Consider the following 22230-nt stretch of genomic DNA (forward strand, 5'->3'; position numbering starts at 1 on the left):
TCAAGTGTGTATTATCTCATTTACTATACATGGCAACCCTATGAGTTAGGAATGATTTTTAGCCCCTTTTACAGATAAGAACCCTGAAGCTCAGAGAGCTTAATAGCTTGCTCAAAATCACGTTGATAAATGGCCTCAAAGCCAGCCTCATATCTTAAAAGTCTGTAATTTATTGTCAATTAGTTAAATCAGATTATCAGTTGTTCTGTAAAGCCTTAATTCTGTCTGGCAGAATTATTCAATCTCACGCTGAATTTCAAAGTACTTGGATAATATTTCTAGCACAGCTCCTGTCCCAGAATATTATAAAGTCTTAATATGTTAACTCCAAAAATGCAGTTCTGCTTTCTTCATTATATCTTTTAGTTATATCTTTTATCTTTTGGTTCCTTGTGCAGTACCCAACGTATAAGTGTTCTTAAATATCTGAATATCAAAAATGTCTTTGGGGGCTTCCCTGTTGGCGCAGTGGTTGAGAGTCCGCCTGCCGATGCAGGGGACACGGGTTCGTGCCCCGGTCTGGGAAGATCCCACATGCCGCGGAGCGGCTGGGCCTGTGAGCCATGGCCGCTGAGCCTGCGCGTCCGGAGCCTGTGCTCCGCAACGGGAGAGGCCACAACAGTGAGAGGCCTGTGTATCGCAAAAAAAAAAAAAAAAGAAATGTCTTTGGCACCATCTAGCACACAACCGGAGACAATATAGCATCCTGGATCTTACTGTATTTTTCATTCGAACATTTATTAAGCATCTGTTATGTGCTGTTACCACAGGAGGCCCAAAATGGACAAGACATATTCCTCATCTTCAAGGAAACTCACAATCTGGTGGAGGTAGAGGCATGATAAACAGATGATGCAAACAACTAAATTCAGTGATAAAGATAAGAACCTTGATATATGGGAACGTAGAAAATAAGAGCAAGATGCATAGGGATGAGAGCAAAAAATCCTAGGAGAGTTTCCAGAAGAAGGTTAAGCCAGAGGTGAGCCTTAAGGTGCTATGTAAGAGCGCAAGGAAGGCATTCCATGAATTAGTATGGGTATGGTGGGTGCAAGAAACTCAAAACAGTTCAGTTTGGTGGTTTGAAGCACTTAGTAGGAGAGAAGGAGGGGTAAGAAGTGAAGACAGAGAAATAAGCAGGGGCTGTCCCCAGGAAGGCTTGGTGTGACTTCCTTGATCCTGAGGATAACAGGGAGCCCCTGTGGGCTATGAACTAATTGCTCTGTAAGCTGATGGGAGGGTGGATTTGCAGTTAGGCACTCAAGTGGTTCTTGAGTCTCTGAGATTCAGCAGACAGGCATTCTTCCTCAGTGTCTGGAGTAGGTCATGCAACAGAAATGCTCTTCATCTGATTGGCTGCAGAATTTAATTGCTCAATTACCTATTTAATTAAGTTAATTAAAAAAAATCATACTCTTTTGTTATGTCTTCTTTGGCTTTTACATTGACAGTCAGACTTTTATACAGTTTGACAGTTTGCCTTCTCAGCACTGAGGAATATTTGCCAACAGAAGTGACACAAATGGTATTTCTTCCAAAACCATGGTATATTGCTCATGTGACATATGGTTCTTTTAAGCAAAATAACTTCCAAACCTTTCAGCTGCCAGTGAGATTCTGAAATTAAATGCCTCAAGTGTTTCAGGGCTTCTCTGGTGGTGCAGTGGTTAAGAATCCGTCTGCCAATGCAGGGGACACAGGTTCAATCCCTCGTCCAGGAAGATCCCACGTGAGGCAGAGCAACGAAGCCCGTGTGCCACAACTACTGAGCCTGCGCTCTAGAGCCCGAGAGCCACAACTACTAAGCCCGTGTGCCACAACTACTGAAGCCTGCGTGCCTAGAGCCCGTGTTCCACAACAGAGTAGCCCCCACTCCCAGCAACTAGAGAAAGCCCGAGTGCAGCAATGAAGACCCAATGCAGCCAAAAATAAATAAGTAAAATAAATAAATTTATATAAAAAAAAAAGTCTCAAGTGTTTCAGACCCTGTAAGCAATCTTGTAATACTGTGCTTGGTGGAGAGACAGTTGAGATAGAAGGAGCCCTGTCTCACCAGCCCCAAGGTGATCCAAGGGACACTTGCAATCAGATCCTAAGAAAAGCTTACGACCTGAAATATTTGCTCGGACAATATCATTATCTGTCAGTAATGACAATAATGCTTATAGTTTTATAGTTTTAAAAATAGGATCACGTATTTTTCCTCACATTTCCCTAAATGCTTATCTAAATAGGTATGTGATGAATAGAGCTTTGTGGTCAAATACATTTGGAATAAAAAAGCTTCTTAACTGCAGGAACTGAAAGCCTTTAATACATTAATTTGAATGATTTCTTTGGAAAGAGTATGGTACAGAACCTCCCAAGACACCAGAAATCAACGGAGACACCCACAGAGCACACTTTGGAAAATTACACTCTTTTCTTATCCAGAGTAGTGTGTCAAGTGGCTTTTTTTATTTAAATGAAGAACTGTGAGATCACTACCAACTAAATCAATTTTATAGGTCCCAGATGTAATAACATAAAGAGAACAGATTGAGCTATTATAACAAATATCTGAGTATATCATCCAAAGTAGTGTATATGAAATATGCCCGCATGTGTGTACATGGGGTCATAAAGTAAAAATGCATCTTCTGTGGGTTGCAGTCCACTGGGTTCAGGGAATTATCTGAGATCTCTTGGCCAGTGAGGCAGGACAACAATCTGGTTGTTACCTCTTCTTTATTAATTTGTTGGATAGGTCTTTTTTTTCTGTGCAGCTTCCTGTCGATACTCTATAAAAATGAATGTCCAGACCTTTCACACTCCAGGTAGGTTATGCCAAGGAAGCACCTTCAGAGGTACCTGTGAATGGTGCTATCTTTGAGCAGCCCCCTGCCTCTTCACCACACTCTGCTGGCACTTAACTTATGAAAGTTATTTGACCTTTCTGAACTCAGTTTCCTCATCTACAAAATAGGTATAGAAACTATGCTTTTGGGTTGTTGTGGGGATTTTAAAAGATGATGTAGGTGAAGAGCCTTTTTTTTCCTCACTTGTACCCATCTACTTCCAAAGTAATTCGATTCAGTTGGCTAAGACTTTGATTTTTATTCTCTAAACCAGAATTCTCTTAAATAATATATTGGAATCTACCATCATATAATTACTCAGATTTTAATAAACATATCAGGATCTATAAAACCAGACGCTTCTTCCTCAATTTTTGCTAATGTACTTCCATTCTCATGGTGATAAAACTTCAAGTCCTCTTTGATGCTTTATTAACTCCAAATCCCCTGCATTGTTCCTTAATATCTTCCTGGATTTCCTCTCCTTATATCCCCCATTTAGAATGACCATATCATAAACCTAGCTCACCGTGGCAATCTCTTAATAGATTCTTCCAGACTTGTTTCTCTCCATGTATTCCATGCCTCAAAGAATATTTCCTAAGAAATATTTTGATCTTATAATGATCTTATAAGTAGCTTGGAACTACTGAGTTTTAGGCAGATTAAAAGCAACTTGCATAATATTTGCAGAGTATTTTACCACTGACAGTGATTTTAATATACATTATCTCTCAACCTTAACAATAATCCCCATCTCATAGATGAAGAAACCGGGCTTCCCTGACGGCGCAGTGGTTGAGAGTCTGCCTGCCGATACAAGGGACACGGGTTCATGCCCTGGTCCGGGAGGATCCCACATGCCGCGGAGTGGCTGGGCTCGTGAGCTATGGCCGCTGAGCCTGCGCGCCCGGAGCCTGTGCTCCGCAACGGGAGAGGCCACAGCAGTGAGAGGCCCGCGTACCGCGAAAAAAACAAAACAAAACAAAACAAAAACATGGATGAAGAAACCGATGCTCAGAGAAATAACTTGTTCATGTTGTCTATGCTTACAAGTATTTGACTGAAGATTCAAACGTACCTCCTCATCCGATATTTTGAAGCTCCATAATTAGACTTTCAAGGGCCTTCAAAAAATTTCCCAACCTAAATTCTTGCCTTATTCTCCAAGTATGCTAGTATTGCAGCCAAACTGCTTCACTCCTCACCCATATGCTTTTATTGTTTTCTATCTATAGTTCATTAATTCTTCCCAAGAACCTAGAATGTCTTGCCATATCAACTCCCCTCCACCCACCTCCTATGCCTTATCTCACTGGCATTTTCCCAACCTACTGTCTTTCAAGATTTGGTTCACTTTCAAATATATTTTCTATCTATAGGTTTAAACTCTTCTTATATTTTTAATTGTTTTATTTATAGAATGAATATTTCCAAAACAAACCAGTGCTTTTGAAGACAAATAGAATCAGCTACTTAGAATCATATACCAAACACCATTAACCATAACTAAGAAATGGAAGGATTATTTTAGGGATTCAAAAGTCCAGCAGAAGAGGGTAAATTAATTCTTGTTGTATATACACTGCAGTTCAGGGGGTGTTCTTATGACTTCCCAGGAATTCTTATGGTTTACAGTTTACAAAACATCTTCAGAAATTTCTAACTCCCCTGGTAACTGGGAGTTAGGCCAGGGAGATACCATCTAAGCATCAGATAAGAAAGTACCATGACTAAAAGTTAAGCAGCTGGCTTAACACCCCAGAGCCAGAAAGTAGAAGAGCCAGGACTTAAACTCAAACATGCAGACATTTCTAATGTGTATTTTCAGATTCTTACTGTGTGCAAAACATAGCCTTGGGCTAGAGAAGCTAGGAGACAAAAAAGTATACGGTGTGGTTTCTACCCTTAAAAAAAAGTCTTTTTTTTAAAAAAAATTCAGTTTTATTGAAGTATAACCAACAACTAAAATGGTAAGACATTTAAAGTGTACATTGTGGTGATCTGATATACATTTACATTGTGAAAGGATTCTCCCACCTAGTTAATGAACACCTCTGTCACCAGACATATTTATAGTTTCTGCCCTTAAGGCTTAAATTTAGGAGGGGATAGATTCATTTATTCATTCAGGAGGTAAGCCCTTAACTGATAATTCAGGGGACTAAATAGATAAACGAGACAAATGTCCTGCCCCAGGGTGACATACTTAACGCAAATATCACAGATGTTACACAGAATTAGGTCCATTACAAGGCACAATAGAGCACAAAATTGAAAGTAGTCAATTCTGTCCCAATAGGGATACAGTAGAAAAGGGTTTATAGAGAAATTGACTCGGAAGTGGAGACTTTAAAGAGGAATGGGTGTTCTCCAGGCAAGCAGGATGGTGAATGGAATTTGCGGCTGAAGGAATAACTGTAGAAGGGAAGAAGGGTTCTGAGGAAATGCTTACCAGGTAGAGACAGGACAGACTGCTCCAGCTTTTAAACTGAGTGAAGTTTATCCTGCCTGACAAAAGTATTTTTGAACAGAAAAGTGATGGTATTGTATATGCATTTTTAATACAAGGCAGAGAAAATAATTACTATAATTAGAGGTACAAATAATGTCTAAAGGAGCTTGGTGAAAGCCCTTTGAAATAAGAGTCTTCCTTCTATATGAATTTTTAAATTTAAAAGTAGGTAGCAGGGGGACTTCCCTGGTGGCACAGTGGTTAAGAATCCGCCTGCCAATGCAGGGGACACGGGTTCGAGCCCTGGTCTGGGAACATCCCACATGCCACGGAGCAACTAAGCCTGTACGCCACAGCTACTGAGCCTGTGCTCTAGAGCCCGCAAGCCACAACTACTGAGCCAGCATGCCACAACTACTGAAGCCTGTGTGCCTAAAGCCTGTGCTCCGCAACAACAGAAGCCACCGCAATGAGAAGCCCACGCACCGCAACGAAGAGTAGCCCCTGCTCGCCACAACTAGAGAAAGACTGCGCGCAGCAATGAAGACCCAATGCAGCCATAAATAAATAAATAAAATTAAAAAAAATAGGTAGCAGGTATAAATACAGGTAAACAATGAAAGGTTTCCTACTTGTCACCTACCTATCCACCACCCCCACCACTCATTACTAGCCCCAGTAAATTACTAGTTTTAGTTTCATTTGAATCCTTTCACAGTTTCTTTGTATCGAGACAATCATATAGAAAATATATTTTAAATGTATCTGCCTTTTTCAGTAAAGAGTATCCGTATGCTACACAGTTCTTCCCCTTGCTTTCCTCACTTAATACATCTCACCTATCTTTCCATATCAGTCCTCTTAGAGTGTGTCCTCATGCTCTTTTCTTTTATTTCTTTTTTTCTTTTCTTTCTTTCTTTTTGTAGCTGCAGAATATCTCATTACGTGACTGTTCCATAATTTATCTAACCAGTTCCCTGCCAATGGACATTTTATTTGTTTTTCATTTTCTGCTATTCCCAACAATGCTACATGAAGTACCAGGTCAAATGTACATGCATATGGAATTTTGAGGCCCAACTGCTATCATTAAGGGATTCTTATTTTTTCAATATTTTTATTCTCTAGAGTTGGAGCCCTTTTAGGGCAGGGACTATTTCTTTTCCATCTTTACTTCCTCGGCTCTAAAGGGAAAGTGCTTAATATATGAATTAATTCCCATGTGAAGACACAGTTGGAAAGTAATGAAGGTCATGTCCCTTGAAAAGGAAATAATTGTTCGTGAGCTATAATCACCTCCTCTCATCCCCTTCCCAAAAATGATGGCAAAGAGGATGAGGTAAAGGCTGGGTCCAGAGCGCTCTTACCACACCCTGAGAGCCAGAGATCACTTTCACCATAAATTTTAGAAAAGGCTATTTCTTACTAAATTCTAAAGCTCTGAAGTATTCATTTTACCACTTTGTCCTTTTTCTGAAGAAGAAAGAATACTTACAAAGTCTTGTTTGTAATTAAACAAAAAAATCTGATGAAAATAGCAATGTTGCCATGAAAAGACATGGAGGGTCTTCAAAGGTATGTCACTAAGTGAAAGAAGCCAGTCTGGAAAGGCTACATACATACTGTATGATTCCAATTATGTGACATTCTGGAAAAGGCCAAACTAAGGAAGCAGTAAAGTGATCAGTGGTTGCCGGGCTGGGGGTCAGGGAGGGGGAGAATAGTCAGAGTATAGAGGAATTTTAGGGCAGTGAAAATACTATGTATAATACAATAGTGGTGGATACACGTTATCCATTTGTCCAAACCCATAGAATGTACAACACCAAGTGTGACTGAATTATCAACTCTGGACTCTGGGTGATTACCATGTATCAGTGTAGGTTCACTGATTATAACAAATGCACCACTCTGGTACGGGATGTTGATAAGGGGGAGGCTATGCACGTGTGGGAGTAGGGGTTATATAGGAAATCTCTGTCTTTCCTCCTTAATTTTGTTGTGAACCTACAACAGCTCTAAAAAAAGTTTTAATTAAAAAAATTAGCAGTGTTAATTCTTCTAAAGACTATTTCATGTCCCTTTAACATTATTATTTTGGTTCAAGTTAATTTTAAAGAACTTGTTTTAAAAGTTACTTTTTAAGAATTTTCTATGTGAATATAGCCTCCAAGCAGTACCATCGACACAGGCCATGTGAACTGGCTTCCTCTCCTGTCCCCTGGAAGGACTGAGTCACAGAGGGTCCTAGTGACTGGTTCAGGTCACTGTTAGTCAGGGTCAGGCCTTGGAGTGGATGAGTATTTCTGACCACACTCACACAATCATAAATACTAGGACTTTTCAAAGCTTCTCTGGACAATTTTCATGTTTCTCTCTTCCAAATTTACCTGAAACCTTATATGTTCCTGGTAAGTGGTTCTAAAACAACTTGTTGGTATCAGGACACTTTTCTTTTAAAGACTAGAGGACTTCAAAAGACTAAAGGCAAATATAAGCTTTGCCAAGTTAGCTTTCCTTTACAGAAAATGCCTGCTTCAACACATAATACTATCCTGACACTGTTTTACCTACTCTTCTTTACCCATAATTTGTATGGTGCATATTATGTGAGAAAGTAAACAAATCCTAAAATCCTTAACTTCTGTCTCAATGAGTGTCCTTGAGTTCTTCTCTTCATGTCTTAAGCCAGCTCGGAAGGTGGCTGGGTTTCTCTCCGTACATTCACAGATGCAACAGTTGCACTACTTTTCACAAGTGATTTATTTCCCAACATCTTCTAAAATAAACAGGCAGGGCAGACATTATTTTCTATATCAAAATGGAGCTGAGAGCTTCCCTGGTGGCGCAGTGGTTGAGAGTCCACCTGCCAATGCAGGGGACACGGGTTCGTGCCCTGGTCCGGGAAGATCTCACATGCCGCGGAGCAGCTGGGCCCGTGAGTCATGGCTGCTGAGCCTGTGTGTCCAGAGCCTGTGGTCTGCAATGGGAGAGGCCACAACAGTGAGAGGTCCGCGTACCGAAAAAAAAAAAAAAAAAGGAGCTGAGAGCAACATGGACCTATTCATGTATCTTCCATTCATGCTCAGGAGGCAGACATTTTAGTGGAAAAGCAGATGCAGATGTCTGCATACCCCACCCCGACAGGGTGGTTAGATTAGTCACAGCCACTCTAAGCCTCAGAGTCCTCAACAGTTAACTGAGGAGATGAAACCCTTACTTTATTTAGATTGATTTTCTCATGCATCATTATAACCTATAGTTTGATGGCTCATATTTGATACTCCTAAGAGTCTCCGAACAGATTGGCAACAGATTCAAACACAGTTGTAAAACGAATGGTTGAAAAAATATATATATTAATGGGAGGAAAGAAAGGTAGAAACCATGAGATACAATGACAATAAAGCAATGGTGTATATAAGAGGGTTTCTTACTCGGGGTGCAGGATGACTTCAGGTGGTCCATGACCGCCTGATGTTATATGGAAAATTCTATATGTATGCACCTGTGTGTATTTTTCTAAGAAGTCCATTCTTCGGGTCTTCAAAAGGGTCTGAAACCTTTCCTTCTCCCCCAAACTGAAGCTGAGGGTGGTTTTTCTCTGAATTCTTTAGTGAGCTGGCTAAACCTTGCTTTGTATCATGAAGACATTTCACATATTGTTTATGTTTAAATTTGTATTCCTCAGCCTATTTAAAAGCCTGACTGAAAACTATTGAGAATTCATTCAAATGGCTTCTCTCAGAAGCATTCATTATGCTCTGTGTTCACTAATTTTTTATACCTTAATTTATGCTGATTTTATATATATGATTAACATTCTCCAGACACCAAACTCCTAATTAAATATGCTGAAGTGATTTAGGATTGGGGATTATATTGTAATTTTTTGTAGCCAACAGAATTAGGTATCATCTACAAGATTTGTCTAGCTGTTTCCATTGCTTATGAAAGGAGAGGGTCTCCCTCAACTTGGGCAGTTCTACCTTAACTCTGGCTCTAACTGGTCAGAACCATAAAGTGACCTCAGGAACATCAGCCCTACTTGAGAAGCCTGCAAAGTCACCTCCGAGTTTTTGTTTTATTTTGCCTTCTAATACTCTTCCCGGCAGTCTTGATCCTTAGTGCTTTCTTTTTTTTTCTAGAATAATCTAGAAGTTTTAAAGCACCCTATTATTGACATTATTATATTAATTTTATAAGCATGTTTCAAAGTAAACAAATGTAGTGTTTTTAATAATAAAAATACTATATATTTAAATGTGAAATCTTTGGTAAGCCTTTGAAAATACTGTAGCTTAAAGATAATTTCCAGGGACTTCCCTGGTATTCCAGTGGTTGAGAATCCATCTTGCAATGCAGGGGATGCTTGTTCAATCCCTGGTTGGGGAACTAAGGTCCCACATGCAGTGGGGCAACTAAGCCTTTGTGCCGCAACTACTGAGCCCATGTGCTCTGGAGTCCGTGTGCCACAACTAGAGAGAAGCACACGTACCACAACTAAGACCCCACGCAGCCAAAAAAATAATAAATAAATAAATATTTAAAATAAATAATTTCTTTTTTAAGAAAAAGATAATTTCCAGAATGGGGGGGGGAATGAGGAGAAGGATACGAAGTGTTGATTATACAAGATGAATAAGTCCTAGAAATCTACTGTAGAGCATAAAGCCTATAGTTTACACACACACACACACACACACACACACACACACACACAGAGTAATAAAAGAGGGCAGGAGGAAACCTTTGGAGGTGATGGATAGGTTTGTGGCATAGATTGTGGTGATTTCCCAGGTGTATACCTATCTCTAAACTCATCAAGTTGTATACATTAAATATGTACAGCTTTTTGCATGTCAATCATACCTCATAAAGTGGTTAAAAAAAAGAGATAATTTCCATTTGTAGAGTGCTTCACAGTTCTTAACACATTCTCTCATGTCCTGCCTTATTTATTTCTCCAAACAACTCAGCAAAGCAGGCGTTACCATCAAGTTTTACAAATAAGGAATCAGGCTCAGAGGCTTTCAGCCCCAAGTCACCTACCTATTCTTGGCAGAGGTCAAAGTCAGGACTTTTGAATCTAGGATGGCCTCACCACATACCATGCCTCTTGATTTTTTTCTTAAGCTCCATTAAAGACAAACCTCAAATATGCATACTCTCATGTTAATAGATACTGGTAAGTAAAATAGAAGAAAATTCTCTAGACCAAGGTTTAGGGTATTATTATTATTTTTTTTTGGCCATGGATCCCTGAACAGTTTGGTGATATCCTTCTCCAGATAATATTTATAAATATGTAGAACGAGGGACTTACCTGGTGACGCAGTGGCTGGGAATCCACCTGCCAATGTAGGTGACACGGGTTTGAGCCCTGGTCCGGGAAGATCCCACATGCCGCGGAGCAACTAAGCCCGTGAGCCACAACTACTGAGCCCACATGCCACAACTACTGAAGCCCACGTGCCTAGAGCCAGGGCTCCGCAACAAGAGAAACCACCGCAATAAGAAGCCCACTCACAGCAACGAAGAGTAGCCCCCGCTCGCCGCAGCTAGAGAAAGCCTACACGCAGCAACGAAGACCCAAGGCAGCCAAAAATAAATAAATATGTAGAACGAAAATACATAGTATTACAAAGGAAACCAAATATTTTAAAACATAGCTATTAAGATATTTTAAAATGTGTAATAACATGATTCTTTATTAAGACATTAAATATCAAGGATGAGTGCAATATCTAGTATAATTTTGAAATAGTGAAAACATAAATGATATCTCAATGTATCTGTAAGAACTGTATGAGGATATGAAAACACTGAATATCTGTTGGTGACAAAGTACTAACCGCCGTGATTTGTTGCCTACATTCATAATGAAAGGAAATGCTACATTTTACTTAGAGAATACTGAAAATAGAGGTGTAATATTTTTTCCTCGTCCAAGTTCAATGAAGTCAATGACCCCTGAAGTCTGGACCCTGGGCCTAAGAACCCGCCCTGGATTCCCAGGCCCCTGGTCCATGCTTCCAGTGGGCAGCATCAATCCCTTTTTTCCTTTTTAAACGGCGAGAAGAGCGGCGCTTACCTTCCAGGGTCTCACATTGGACCAGGTTGATGTAGTCCCGCTGGGTCAGGAGGCCGGCTTTGCATCCTCGCACCAGGCCCTCCAGGTAGCCATGGTCCGCGTTGAAGTACAGCTCGGCGCCCTCAAGCATGGGGGAAGCGGTCGCGGCCGAGAGGGGCTGAAACAGCTCTGCGTCCCTGGCAGACCCCGAGGACGTGCACCAGTCTGGAAAGAGTGCTAGCAGTACTCCGGGGTTACCGGGAAGCGATCTCTCAGCTGATAGTCGGGGTTTCGTGACTAGTTTCCTCCGCTTTCAGTGGCTTTCAATATAGCCTGCCCAGCCCTGTTTTTACATCAACAGTGAGTCAGCTAGATAACCCGAGTGCACCCGGGAGCAAACCCTTGCTGGGAGAGGAGGGTCGTGAGAAGGGGGGGGTCAGGGCTCCTTCCCTGCGAGAGCAAATGGCCCCTTCCCCGCTTTGCTATTGGAACCCTAGCTACAGCAGAATGTTGTGTAAACATTCCTTCCCCATCTGAGCTTCTGAGCTTTCAATTGTAAATTACATTTGTCCTAAGTGTCCTGAGGACTATCAATAAGAAGAGAGGACTTTTTTTTTTTTTAATTAACTTATATGTAAACAGAGCAAACGTGAGCAGGCAGTTTGGATGAACCCTGAGAAGCTAATTCAGCAGCACCTTGTTTGTAAAACCAATGACTAGTAATGCCTTAACCTGGTCAAAGGTTCATAGCTGCTTCCCTCCCCGCACCCTGTCGTTAGAGGCAGAGACCAGAAAACAATCCTGGGAGCTGATACACAGTGTTGTGATTCTTAATAATAAGCCACTACCTTTGCAAAATCTGACCATTTACAAGGCGCTCGTCATTTTCTTTTTCCCATTTGGATCTCAGGATACTCAGACGAGTATCTGAACTGATAGTATTATTACTCAAATCACAAATAAGGAACCAGCTCTCAGAAGTCGGGAGGCAGCTCAAAATGCACAGCTTAATTAAGCCAGGACGTAATTGTTGTTTCATGCTCCCAAAAGGAATGCTTGTTCTCCCTTACACTTAGCTCTAAAATTGTATCAAATATCCTGAACACTATTTTACATATGTAGTATTTCACTTTCATATATATTGTGTCAAATTCTTAATTGAAGTTAAGGTGCCAGAAATTCTCCAGTCTCTTCTCAGTATTTCCAAGACTGTGAGCCATGTGGCAGAGCAGTTCTCCCGGGTTCCCTTACCCTGCTACTCTCCGCCCAGGTGCCCCTTCCCAATAAAATCTTTTGCTTTGTCAGTACGTGTGTCTCCTCAGACAATCCATTTCCGAGTATTAGACAAGAGCTCACTTTCTGGCCCTGGAAGGGGCCCGTCCCCTTTCCTGTTACAGTTACATTGTGAATTGCAAATAATTTGAAGAAATAGTCTTTCAGTATTCAAAAAACTGGTTTATTCAGCAAAGAAGCCACGCACATTACATATGACTTCATTGTTTCATTTTTGTCCTACTCATTAATGTAAATAAAAAGATCAACCAACAGTCATTGGAACTACACTTGTTTGTCAATTGCAACCATAGGTTGGCTACAGATTCTAGAGTTGAACAAAGATAAATGAAAGCATACTGTGAAAATCAATGGAATATATGGGATTTGTAAGAAAGAGTATTATTTTATTGTTATTTGTAAATTGGGTAATATGCATCTTTTATATCATAAAATTTATGATAAACATATATACATATTTTGAGGAGAGAGCCAGTTGTTAAATATTTAGAGCACAACACAAAGTCTTCATAGTTTTGCTGAGAACTAGCCCTGAATGTCCACATGCTCAAAAAAGAATGGATTTTGTGTGAGTGTGTGTGAAAAACTTCAGTTTGCCATTTTTTATATTTATAAGCAGACAAGTTCCAATGTTTCTTTAAAATGATAGACATCTACTTTCTCCACTATTATGAAATTAGTGGATGAAGCAGGCAAAGTATTCCCTTTTCTTCACATTACTCTTCTAACCTAGCAAAAGCAAAAATGCCTCATTCCTGCTACAGGTACCTATCAAAAATGAGATCAAACTCATGGGATATGAGAGGAAACGCAGCACAGTGACACTAATCTGGAGCTTCTTTGTAAATGGGTCCTTCTTGTGAAAATGTAATAAAAATGTTCATTTCAGTGTTTAAACTACCAATGATGTTTAGGAGAGTGGGCTTTGGAGTGCGACAGAGTATGAGTTTAGATGACTTCCTCTCTCTGAGTGCCAGTGTTTTCATGCGTAAAATGAAGGTAATAACGCTCACCTCAGTTTGTTGTAAATATTAAATGAGATACAATCCTTAATATGCTTAGCAGGTGTGGGCTTGTGTGCTAAGAAGCTACTGCAATGGCTTCCCTTCTTCCTCCTGTTACTACAAGCTGTAATCCTAATTCTTTAACTACACTGAGTTCCTGAAAGCCAGGAAGAGTATCTTATCATCTTTCTGTCTCTCAAGTGCCTAGTAGCATGCCTTGAGGGCGAGCAGAGACTCAAATAGCTGTTTGCTGGATAAAATTGCTCTTACAGAGTCTTCAGTTCCACGTTTCTCTAGGAAACACCATGTTTGGTAATTGTATCCAAAGAATGAAGGTATTGCGGTTTTGTAGCATGCTATACAAATATATGTATATGTGTATGTATGCTTATCTATATAGAATATATAGGACTTATTACAGATTTCTGTCAATTTTAAGAGTTCCCAAGAGTCATTAGCTTCGTAGCCATTCCCAGCCAAACAGTCCCTCGGAGTGTCTTTAGAGGCAGTTTTGTGTAGGATACAGTGTTGTGTAGGCCCTCTACACAGTGTTGTGTAGGACCCTGGAGTGGGCCCAGGATGCCATACTCAGTGACAAAGTCAAAGGCCAAGTCAAAGTCCTTTTCTAAAGCTATCAGCACTTCAAACAAATAAACAAACTTTAAACCTTTTTATTATGGGACATTTCAAACATATATAAATGGAAACAATACTTTATAATTAACCCCCATGTATCCATCACCCTGCTTCAATAATTATTCACTCATGGCCAGTCTTAGTTCAGCTTTACCAGGGATCACGAAGGTTTTTCCCCATAGGGCCAAATAGTAAATATTTTAGCCTTTGTGGGCCATACAGTCTCTGTTGCGAATACTCAACTCTGCCTTTGTAGCAAGAAAGCAGTCATAGATCACATAAACAAATGAGCCTGACTGTATTCCAATAAAATTTTATTTACCAAAAACATTGGATTTCCCTGGTAGTCCAGTGGTTAAGAATCCGCCTTCCAATGCAGGGGACATGGGTTCGATCCCTGGTTGGGAAACTAAGGTCCCACATGCTGTGGGGCAACTAAGACCACGCACTCTGGAGCCCTCCCGCCACAACTAGAGAGAAGCCCACGTGCCGCAACTAAGACCCGATCAGCCAAATAAATAAATAAATATTTAAACAAACAAACAAAACAGGTGGTGGGCCAGATTTGGTCTGGGCCATCGTTTTTGGCCCTGCTCTATAACATTGCCTACTTCCTCCCTATCCTTAATTATTTACAAGTAAATCCAAGATATCATTTTTTATCTATAAATATTTCAGTTATCTCTAAAAGATAAAAATCCTTTAACAATAATATAATATTGTTATATATACTGTATTATATATTATAATATAATCATGACTCCATTGTACTTGAAGTTATTCCTTAATATTATTTTTTAATTTTTATTTATTATTATTATTTTTTTGTGGTACGTGGGCCTCTCACTGTTGTGGCCTCTCCCGTTGCAGAGCACAGGCTCCAGACGCGCAGGCTCAGCGGCCATGGCTCACGGGCCCAGCCGCTCCGCGGCATGTGAGATCTTCCCAGACCGGGGCATGAACCCATGTCCCCTGCATCAGCAGGCTGACTCTCAATCAATGCACCACCAGGGAAGCCCTATTCCTTAATATTAAATATCCAGTTAATGTTCAAATTTTCTCAGCATAATTTTTTTTACACTTGGCTTGTTGGAATGAGGAGACATTATAATTGGGTTACATGCCTCTTAACTTTCTTTTAGGTACGCCTTCCCTCCCTCTAGCCCTGCTCTTTGTTTAAGACACTTGGTCTCAGGTTCTGGAGAGTTTTTCACAGTTTGGAATTTGCTGATTACATCCTGAGGTGTCACTGAACTTGTTGGTCTATCTCCTGTTATTCCTATAAGTTGGTAGTTAAATCTGGCCACTAGATCCCTTTCATGTTAGATTTTTTGCAAGAACACTTCACAGCAGTATTGATGCTTCCATCAAGATGCATGTAACGTATCTCTCTCTTTTTTTTTAATGTCAGATGTCATTTATGATTACCACTTAGGTCCACTGTTTCATTCAGTCACAAAATGATTATATTTTAGTTTATCATTCCTTCTTCATTTATTAGCTGGAGAACTATATAAAAAGAGACTTTTCAACAACAACTGTTGGTTACCCTAGTTTACATTTCATATAAGAAAGCAGGATAAAGGCTTATCTCCTTCCATTTACCTACCAGTTTTCCAAATAACAAGTTGGCTCTTAGCATCCTCCAAAAGTGACCAACAAGGGTTTTATTTTTCAAAATAAAAAAATATTATTATTAACATATGGATTTAAGCATAGTCATCCTGTTTTCTGATATAACCCCAGTAGTCTTTGACAAATTCCTTGCTTTCTGTAGACAGGCTGTTGTTCCATGCTCATTTTGTTCAATTTTTACCCTGACCTGGAATCGGCTATTTCTCCAAGGAGCTCTGGTTTAACATTGTAGTTCTTAATGAGTTTTCGCAGAAAGGCAAAGTCTCCGCAGTGGAGTGGGCAGTTCAATAAGTGGTGTGATAGCCCCGCGCTGCTCACTGGAAGCTAAGGTCAGTACATGCAGGTGGCTGATTTCTAAGAGCACATGTGCCCAGTAGAGACAGTGCCTTTGGAGATGGGTTTGTGGTTACCTCTACTTAACTGTTTTCTCCAGTACTTAAGTTTTCTGATTAGAACATATCAAAACAGAACAAACCTCCCATATCAGTCCAAAAAAACACATCATGCTGAAAAATTGAGTTTTAAAGCCACATGAACTTAAATTCCGTGTACGTTCTTCAAGAATCCCAACTTGATTAAAGTGGGCTACAGTGAGAAAACCCAGAAAGCATGTGACTGAATTCAGAACAAGAACACAGCAGGCAAAGCAAGACTGCTCCCTTGACATTGATTCGAAACAGCTATCACATTGCGCAGCCAGAGTGTGTGTACTCCTGGTTAACTCCTTTCTTATAAGCCAGAGTGTTCGCCAGCTGTCATCAGCGTCACTGACTTTCTGGGCCACTTCAGCATGAAGGATCTCTCGTCTGAGGTTAAAAGTGGGACCATTTATGCTTTGTTGGTTTTGGATAATTTAAAGTTTTAAGGGTGTTTTAATATTTTCTTCTTGCTAAAGAGGATACTAAAAGTACTTCACATGTTGGCTGGTGATGAAATCTGTTTTGTCAGTGATTTGTAATGTGCTGTTTGCCTTAATGATTCAGCTTTTATACTTTATCAAAATTATATTTTTGCTTTTATATGTTAATTAAGGCTGGACCTGATACAGTATGTGTCTTCCTTCATAATAGCTTATTGTTCTCCAGTGACCCTATTTAATTTCTTACCACAAAATCTGTTCTAGGGCGAAAATTTTAATCTGATTAGAAAAGTACAAAAAACAATCATCACTCATAATACTTAGATAAAATATTTATGTAAGTATAACTCTAAAGCAAAGGTAAAAAGTTCAAAACCCTGGGCTTCCCTGGTGCTGCAGTGGTTGAGAATCTGCCTGCTAATGCAGGGGACATGGGTTCGAGCCCTGGTCTGGGAGGATCCCACATGCCGCCGAGCAACTAGGCCCGTGAACCACAACTACTGAGCCTACGGATCTGGAGCCTGTGCTCCGCAACAAGAGAGGCCACGATAGTGAGAGGCCCGCGCACCGCGATGAAGGGTGGCCCCCGCTTGCCACAACTAGAGAACGTCCTCGCACAGAAACGAAGACATAACACAGCAAAAAAATAAATTAATTAATAAACTCCTGGGGCTTCCCTGGTGGCTCAATGGTTGAGAGTCCGCCTGCCGATGCAGGGGACACGGGTTCGTGCCCCGGTCCGGGAAGATCCCACATGCCGCGTGAGCGGCTGGGCCCGTGAGCCATGGCCGCTGAGCCTGCGCGTCCGGAGCCTGTGCTCCGCAACGGGAGAGGCCTCAACAGTGAGAGGCCCGCGTGTCGCAATTAAAAAAAAACAAAAATCCCCTTCTACCCACAACATCAAAAAAAATTTAAAAAAAGGTCAAAATCCTGTTTATTTAAAAAGATTAGGGGCAGTAATTTACTTTAATCCAAATTCTATATTCTGGCTTGCAGAGAAACGAATATCTACCTGAGAAAGATGATTATTTTCCCTTATATTTTGTTTAGTCTTTATCGTTTTCTGCTCTGCTTACCAGGGCAATGCATACTTTTTGCAAAAATTTTAACTATTACAGGAATATATGAGATGAAAGTCCCTCTAAAACCACTCAAGAGATAACCACTGACAATAGTTTGGGGAACATTGAAAGAATGTTATTTAAACTCCAAGATATTTGCTGCTCATGGTGCCAGGATTAATTTTTCAAAGGGTCATTTTGGTTTTGAACCACAAGGGGTCATCATAACATTACAGCAAGCACCTTTTCACTTAATTTACCCGTCAAAGAACAATTCAACAGAGTAAATCTGAAGGCTTTATTCAACAATTCATGAACCAGGAAGCATCCCATCTGGTAACTACAAGAGCCCTCCCAGGAGTGGTACACGAAGAAGGCTTTTATAGAAGAAGGGTGGGGAGAGGAAGTCATTAGTAAAAGAAAAGAAAGGATTATTTTGGGCCAGGACAACTTATTTTTGGAGGGAAGAGACCCAGAGAGTTTTATCATGCAGACTGCGCCTTCTTCCTTTGGAATGGGGGGGTGGGGGTGGGGTGGGGAGAAGGCCAACATGCTGACTAGAAAATTCCAACTGCGTGATTAAGATTACATTTCTGAGGCAGGTTGAAACTGCTGCTAGGTTAGCTATGAAATCTAGGTGGTACCATGGGCTTTAGCAAAAGTGGTGCCATTGGGGGCCTGTGGTTTTTCTCTTTAACATACATTACCTATAAATTTTTCATTAAAAAAAGTCGCACTGCAGCTTCCACAAGTGACTTCCTGTTGTATATGTTAGATGTTTTTGGACATCTCATTAAGTGCCAAGGTGTTCTCCTACATCCTCTCTCTTGAAGGCTCACCAAACCGTCACTGGTCTTCACCATAATGCAAGCCCTTCTTTTCTTCCTCCTAAATAGCAATTTTTTTTTAATGTTTTCATCTGTTATTTCACAGTCTGGTCCCATTTACCCTACATGTTCACTGCAACTTTTCTTGTTTTAAGGGTCTGTAAACAAAAAGAACAGAGTGTCTGTTGTTTATCATCCAGTTACACAAAGGGATAAGTTGCAATCCACTGCAGTTACCCACCGACTCTACGCCCTGAATTTGCAGTCACCCACCGACTCTACGCCCTGAATTCAGGGAATTCAGGATGGCAAAAACAGGATGAAGCATTCTGTGTTTAGGATTACGGTCCCTAGATGGTTAAGATGCATATCTAAGGAAGAATTTCAGTGACCCCAGATTCTTGCACCTTCCCATACATAGAAAGGCGCTAAACTCATTGACGTGAGATATCTGCTTTTGTGATTAGCAATAATTTATTCTCAACATGTTCGCATGACTACATGTATTCCCCAGCCCCAAATTCATATTTATACTGGCTCTTCCCCTACCTCTTCAGAGCAGTACCTCATGTCTCCAGGCTATAGTCCTCAATAAGGTTCCCAAATAAAATAAAACTGAGCTTTCTCCGCTGCTGCCCTTCGCACAGCTTCCCGCTGGACTCGGCAGTTCGTTGAACTTGCCTGCCGGCCGCGTGCCCGCGGACTCAGAGAAGCGGCTGTGCGCGGCCACTGCCGCCACCCTGGGCAAGCCTGAGGACGTGAGCATGGGCCGGGGAGCACCGGGTGGGAGGAGGTTGGCTGACCTGGGTCGGGCTCTGTCCCCGCCCCGGCTTCCCAACCGTGAGCCCGACCCTTCCGCACCCGCCCGCCCCGCCGCACGCCGAGTCTGGCCTCCAGTTCTCTGTGACCACGCGGACCCGTCCCCCACATCCACTCCGTGTCGCCTTGCCCAGTCAGGACCCCGACGTGACCTCCAGTAACCCCGGCCGGTGCCCCCAGCTCTAATCCCCTGGGGCTAGCGCATCTCTACCCCGCGCTCCCGCACTCCGCGCGCCCCGGTCCTCAGCACGATCCCGGCCTACACCGGCTTCAGGTTAAGCTTTCGTGTCCCCGGAGCGCGTGAATGTGACGGTGCGGTCCGGCCTGGCCACAGCGGTGAAGGACTTGGCGGATCCCGGCGCGTAGCTGCTGGCCTCCTCCATCGGTGTGATGGGCACACCGCCTCTTCGAGTTCCTTACCAAGGAGCTGGAGCTAGCCCAGGACTGGTGCGTAGGGGCAGGGAGAGGACCCTCTTGGGACTGCGGGGGCAGGGAGAGGACCCTCTTGGGACTGCTGCACGGCCGGGAGCAGGGATCCCACCTCAGGCCCCTCCTAAGTTTGGGGAAAAAATAAATTTCTCACCCTGTGCAAGAAGGATCTGGTGCCCCAGGGCCCATTGACCCCTTGCCCCCCCCCCCTCCGTGGTGCAGCCACTTTCAGAGTGGTGGTGGAATTGAATGAATTCCTGGCTCTGCAGTGGTTCCTGTGACACCTGGGTAAGGTGTGGCCTCTTGGACCTCAGTGTTTCCATCTGTGAAGTGGGAAGGCTGTCTTTAACCACTCCCTGGGGGCACTGCATGGGATGGCACTATACCGTACATGCCCTGGCACCTGGCAGGGTGGGACGTTGTTACCCTGACAAAACCAAAGCCAGTTATCATCTGCCTTCAGACTTCTCCACATCCTAGGAAAACAGGAGTAATTTTCTAGAACTTATCCAAGCAGGTCAGGAGGAATTCTGGGTATGTTCTGAGGCTGGGACTTTTGGGTTCCACGTAAGTTTCCCAGGAGGGCCACGGAGTAGTGGAAAGAGCATTGGACTGAATGTCTGGAGACCTGGGTTCTGGGTCCCGAGCAGCTGGGGGATCCAGACAAACCCGGAAATGAACCATCTCTGGTTTGTACCCTTCTCTTCTGTGAATAGAGAGGCATGGATTAAATGATTCCCAAGAAGCCCCTACGGCTCCCAAACCTGGGATTCTGTGGCAAGGTTAACATTTCTTCCCGGGTGAAAAATATTCCTGAGCCAAGTCCATGCCTACGAAGTACTAAGTGCATGAGAAGCTTGAAAGAACCTTCCAGAATGGAGCCTTCATTGGCCCAGAAAGGCTGGTGAAGAATGGTCACTTCCAGGCGGGGCTCAGACCTGGTTCTCAAGCTGGGGAGCGATAATAATTCTAACAATGATAAGTAATGCGTAATTTACCATGTGCCAGATACTCGATAGTTAACTCACATGCATGATTCCATTTGATCCTTAGAAGTTTTGTCCCTGTGTCCACACCCCTTATGCGGACATGCCATCCCCATGAGGTAGATACCTCCATTATGCCTATTTACAGATGGGAAAACTGAGGTTGTCACATATACCTCCTTGGCCCCAGGTTATCCCAAGTATCCTGTTTCTTCACTGGCATCTCTGTGAGAGAGACACACTCACTCCACAGACATTACGGGGGTGGGGGTGGGGGTGGGGGTCATCCTGTGCTTGGCCTTCTTAAGCCAGGCTTTGGGAAAACAGGCGGCTGTGGGAAAACAGGCGGCTGGAGCACTGCACATGTCCCCAGGGGGCCTGCAGTTCGGAGGAGAGAGGGCTCCCCTGTGAGCCCACAGACAGCATACAGTGACCACGGAGGCTGCCATGCTGAGAGTCTGTCCTGGGAGGGCGATGTTGATGTGCAGTCACCATCCCATCCCTGCCATGCCCACTGCCCTGTTGGGGATTGTGGGGAGAGCATTAATGCGGTGAGGCAGGCTTGCAAAATGCCTGGGGGCTAAGGCAGGCTGGACTGGGAGCCCATGGTGGGTGTGCCTGTCTCGGGGTCTTGGAATGTGAGGCATTAGCCCAGGAGCTGATGACATCTTTTTCTCTGTCCCCTGAAGGATGATTATCTGCTTTCTTCCCCTGGATCCCAGGCAGATTGGCAAGAATGGGACAGTCGTGACTTTTTTGTGATTGGCATGGAGGGTGTCCAAGGCACCTGTGAGCTGGCAGCCCCTTCCAGAGAGGCCTCCTGGCAGAGTGAGGGCCTGGTGGATACCAGCTTCTGGCACCCCCATGTGCAGACATGCCTGTGACCTGTCAGTTCTATTCCCCATCCTCATGACAAATAAACGAAGAGAGCTTTGTCTCTCAAACATGAAAAAACTAAAAAATAAAATAAAATAAACCTGAAACAGTGCTCTTAAGCTGTGTGTGTGCGTGTGCGTGTGTGTGTGTGTGTGTGTGTGTGTTTTCTTTTCAGTCGACAGTTTCATAAGAGATGTTCTGTGGGGGTAAAGAAAAGCTCTGTGAAAAAACAGGTTAGATAGTACATCCCACCCTGGACAAAGTGCATGTTAACATACTGAAGTCGCTGAGCAGTCCTTTGGTGATTAGAGCCACTTAACTTTAAAACAGCATTTTCCAAACAGTTGATTGGACAAAGACTCCCTTCGTTTGGGCAATTAATGTCTTTAACAACCTGAAGAAGTAGTATTCTTTGGAATAGTATTTGAGAAATTCTGATT

At 42.4% G+C, this 22230-nt stretch overlaps 1 protein-coding gene and 1 pseudogene across 1 annotated transcript in view; one reads left to right on the top strand and one right to left on the bottom strand.

Moving 5' to 3' along the window:
- ATP6V0D2 (ATPase H+ transporting V0 subunit d2) overlaps nucleotides 1-11583 on the bottom strand; it is a 48115-nt gene extending 36532 nt beyond the window's left edge. The window contains exon 1 of the mRNA XM_029222859.1: nucleotides 11387-11583. Within this exon, the coding sequence (XP_029078692.1) occupies nucleotides 11387-11516 (130 nt within the window). The 5' untranslated portion in view covers nucleotides 11517-11583. The remainder of the gene's footprint in view (nucleotides 1-11386) is intronic.
- A 1978-nt stretch (nucleotides 11584-13561) lies between these two features.
- LOC114895340 lies at nucleotides 13562-21676 on the top strand (annotated as a pseudogene).
- Nucleotides 21677-22230: the final 554 nt, after the last annotated feature.

This window comes from Monodon monoceros, unplaced genomic scaffold (genome assembly GCF_005190385.1).
Source record: "Monodon monoceros isolate NGI ecotype Baffin Bay Population unplaced genomic scaffold, NGI_Narwhal_1 Super_Scaffold_14, whole genome shotgun sequence".
Taxonomy (NCBI): Eukaryota; Metazoa; Chordata; class Mammalia; order Artiodactyla; family Monodontidae; genus Monodon; species Monodon monoceros.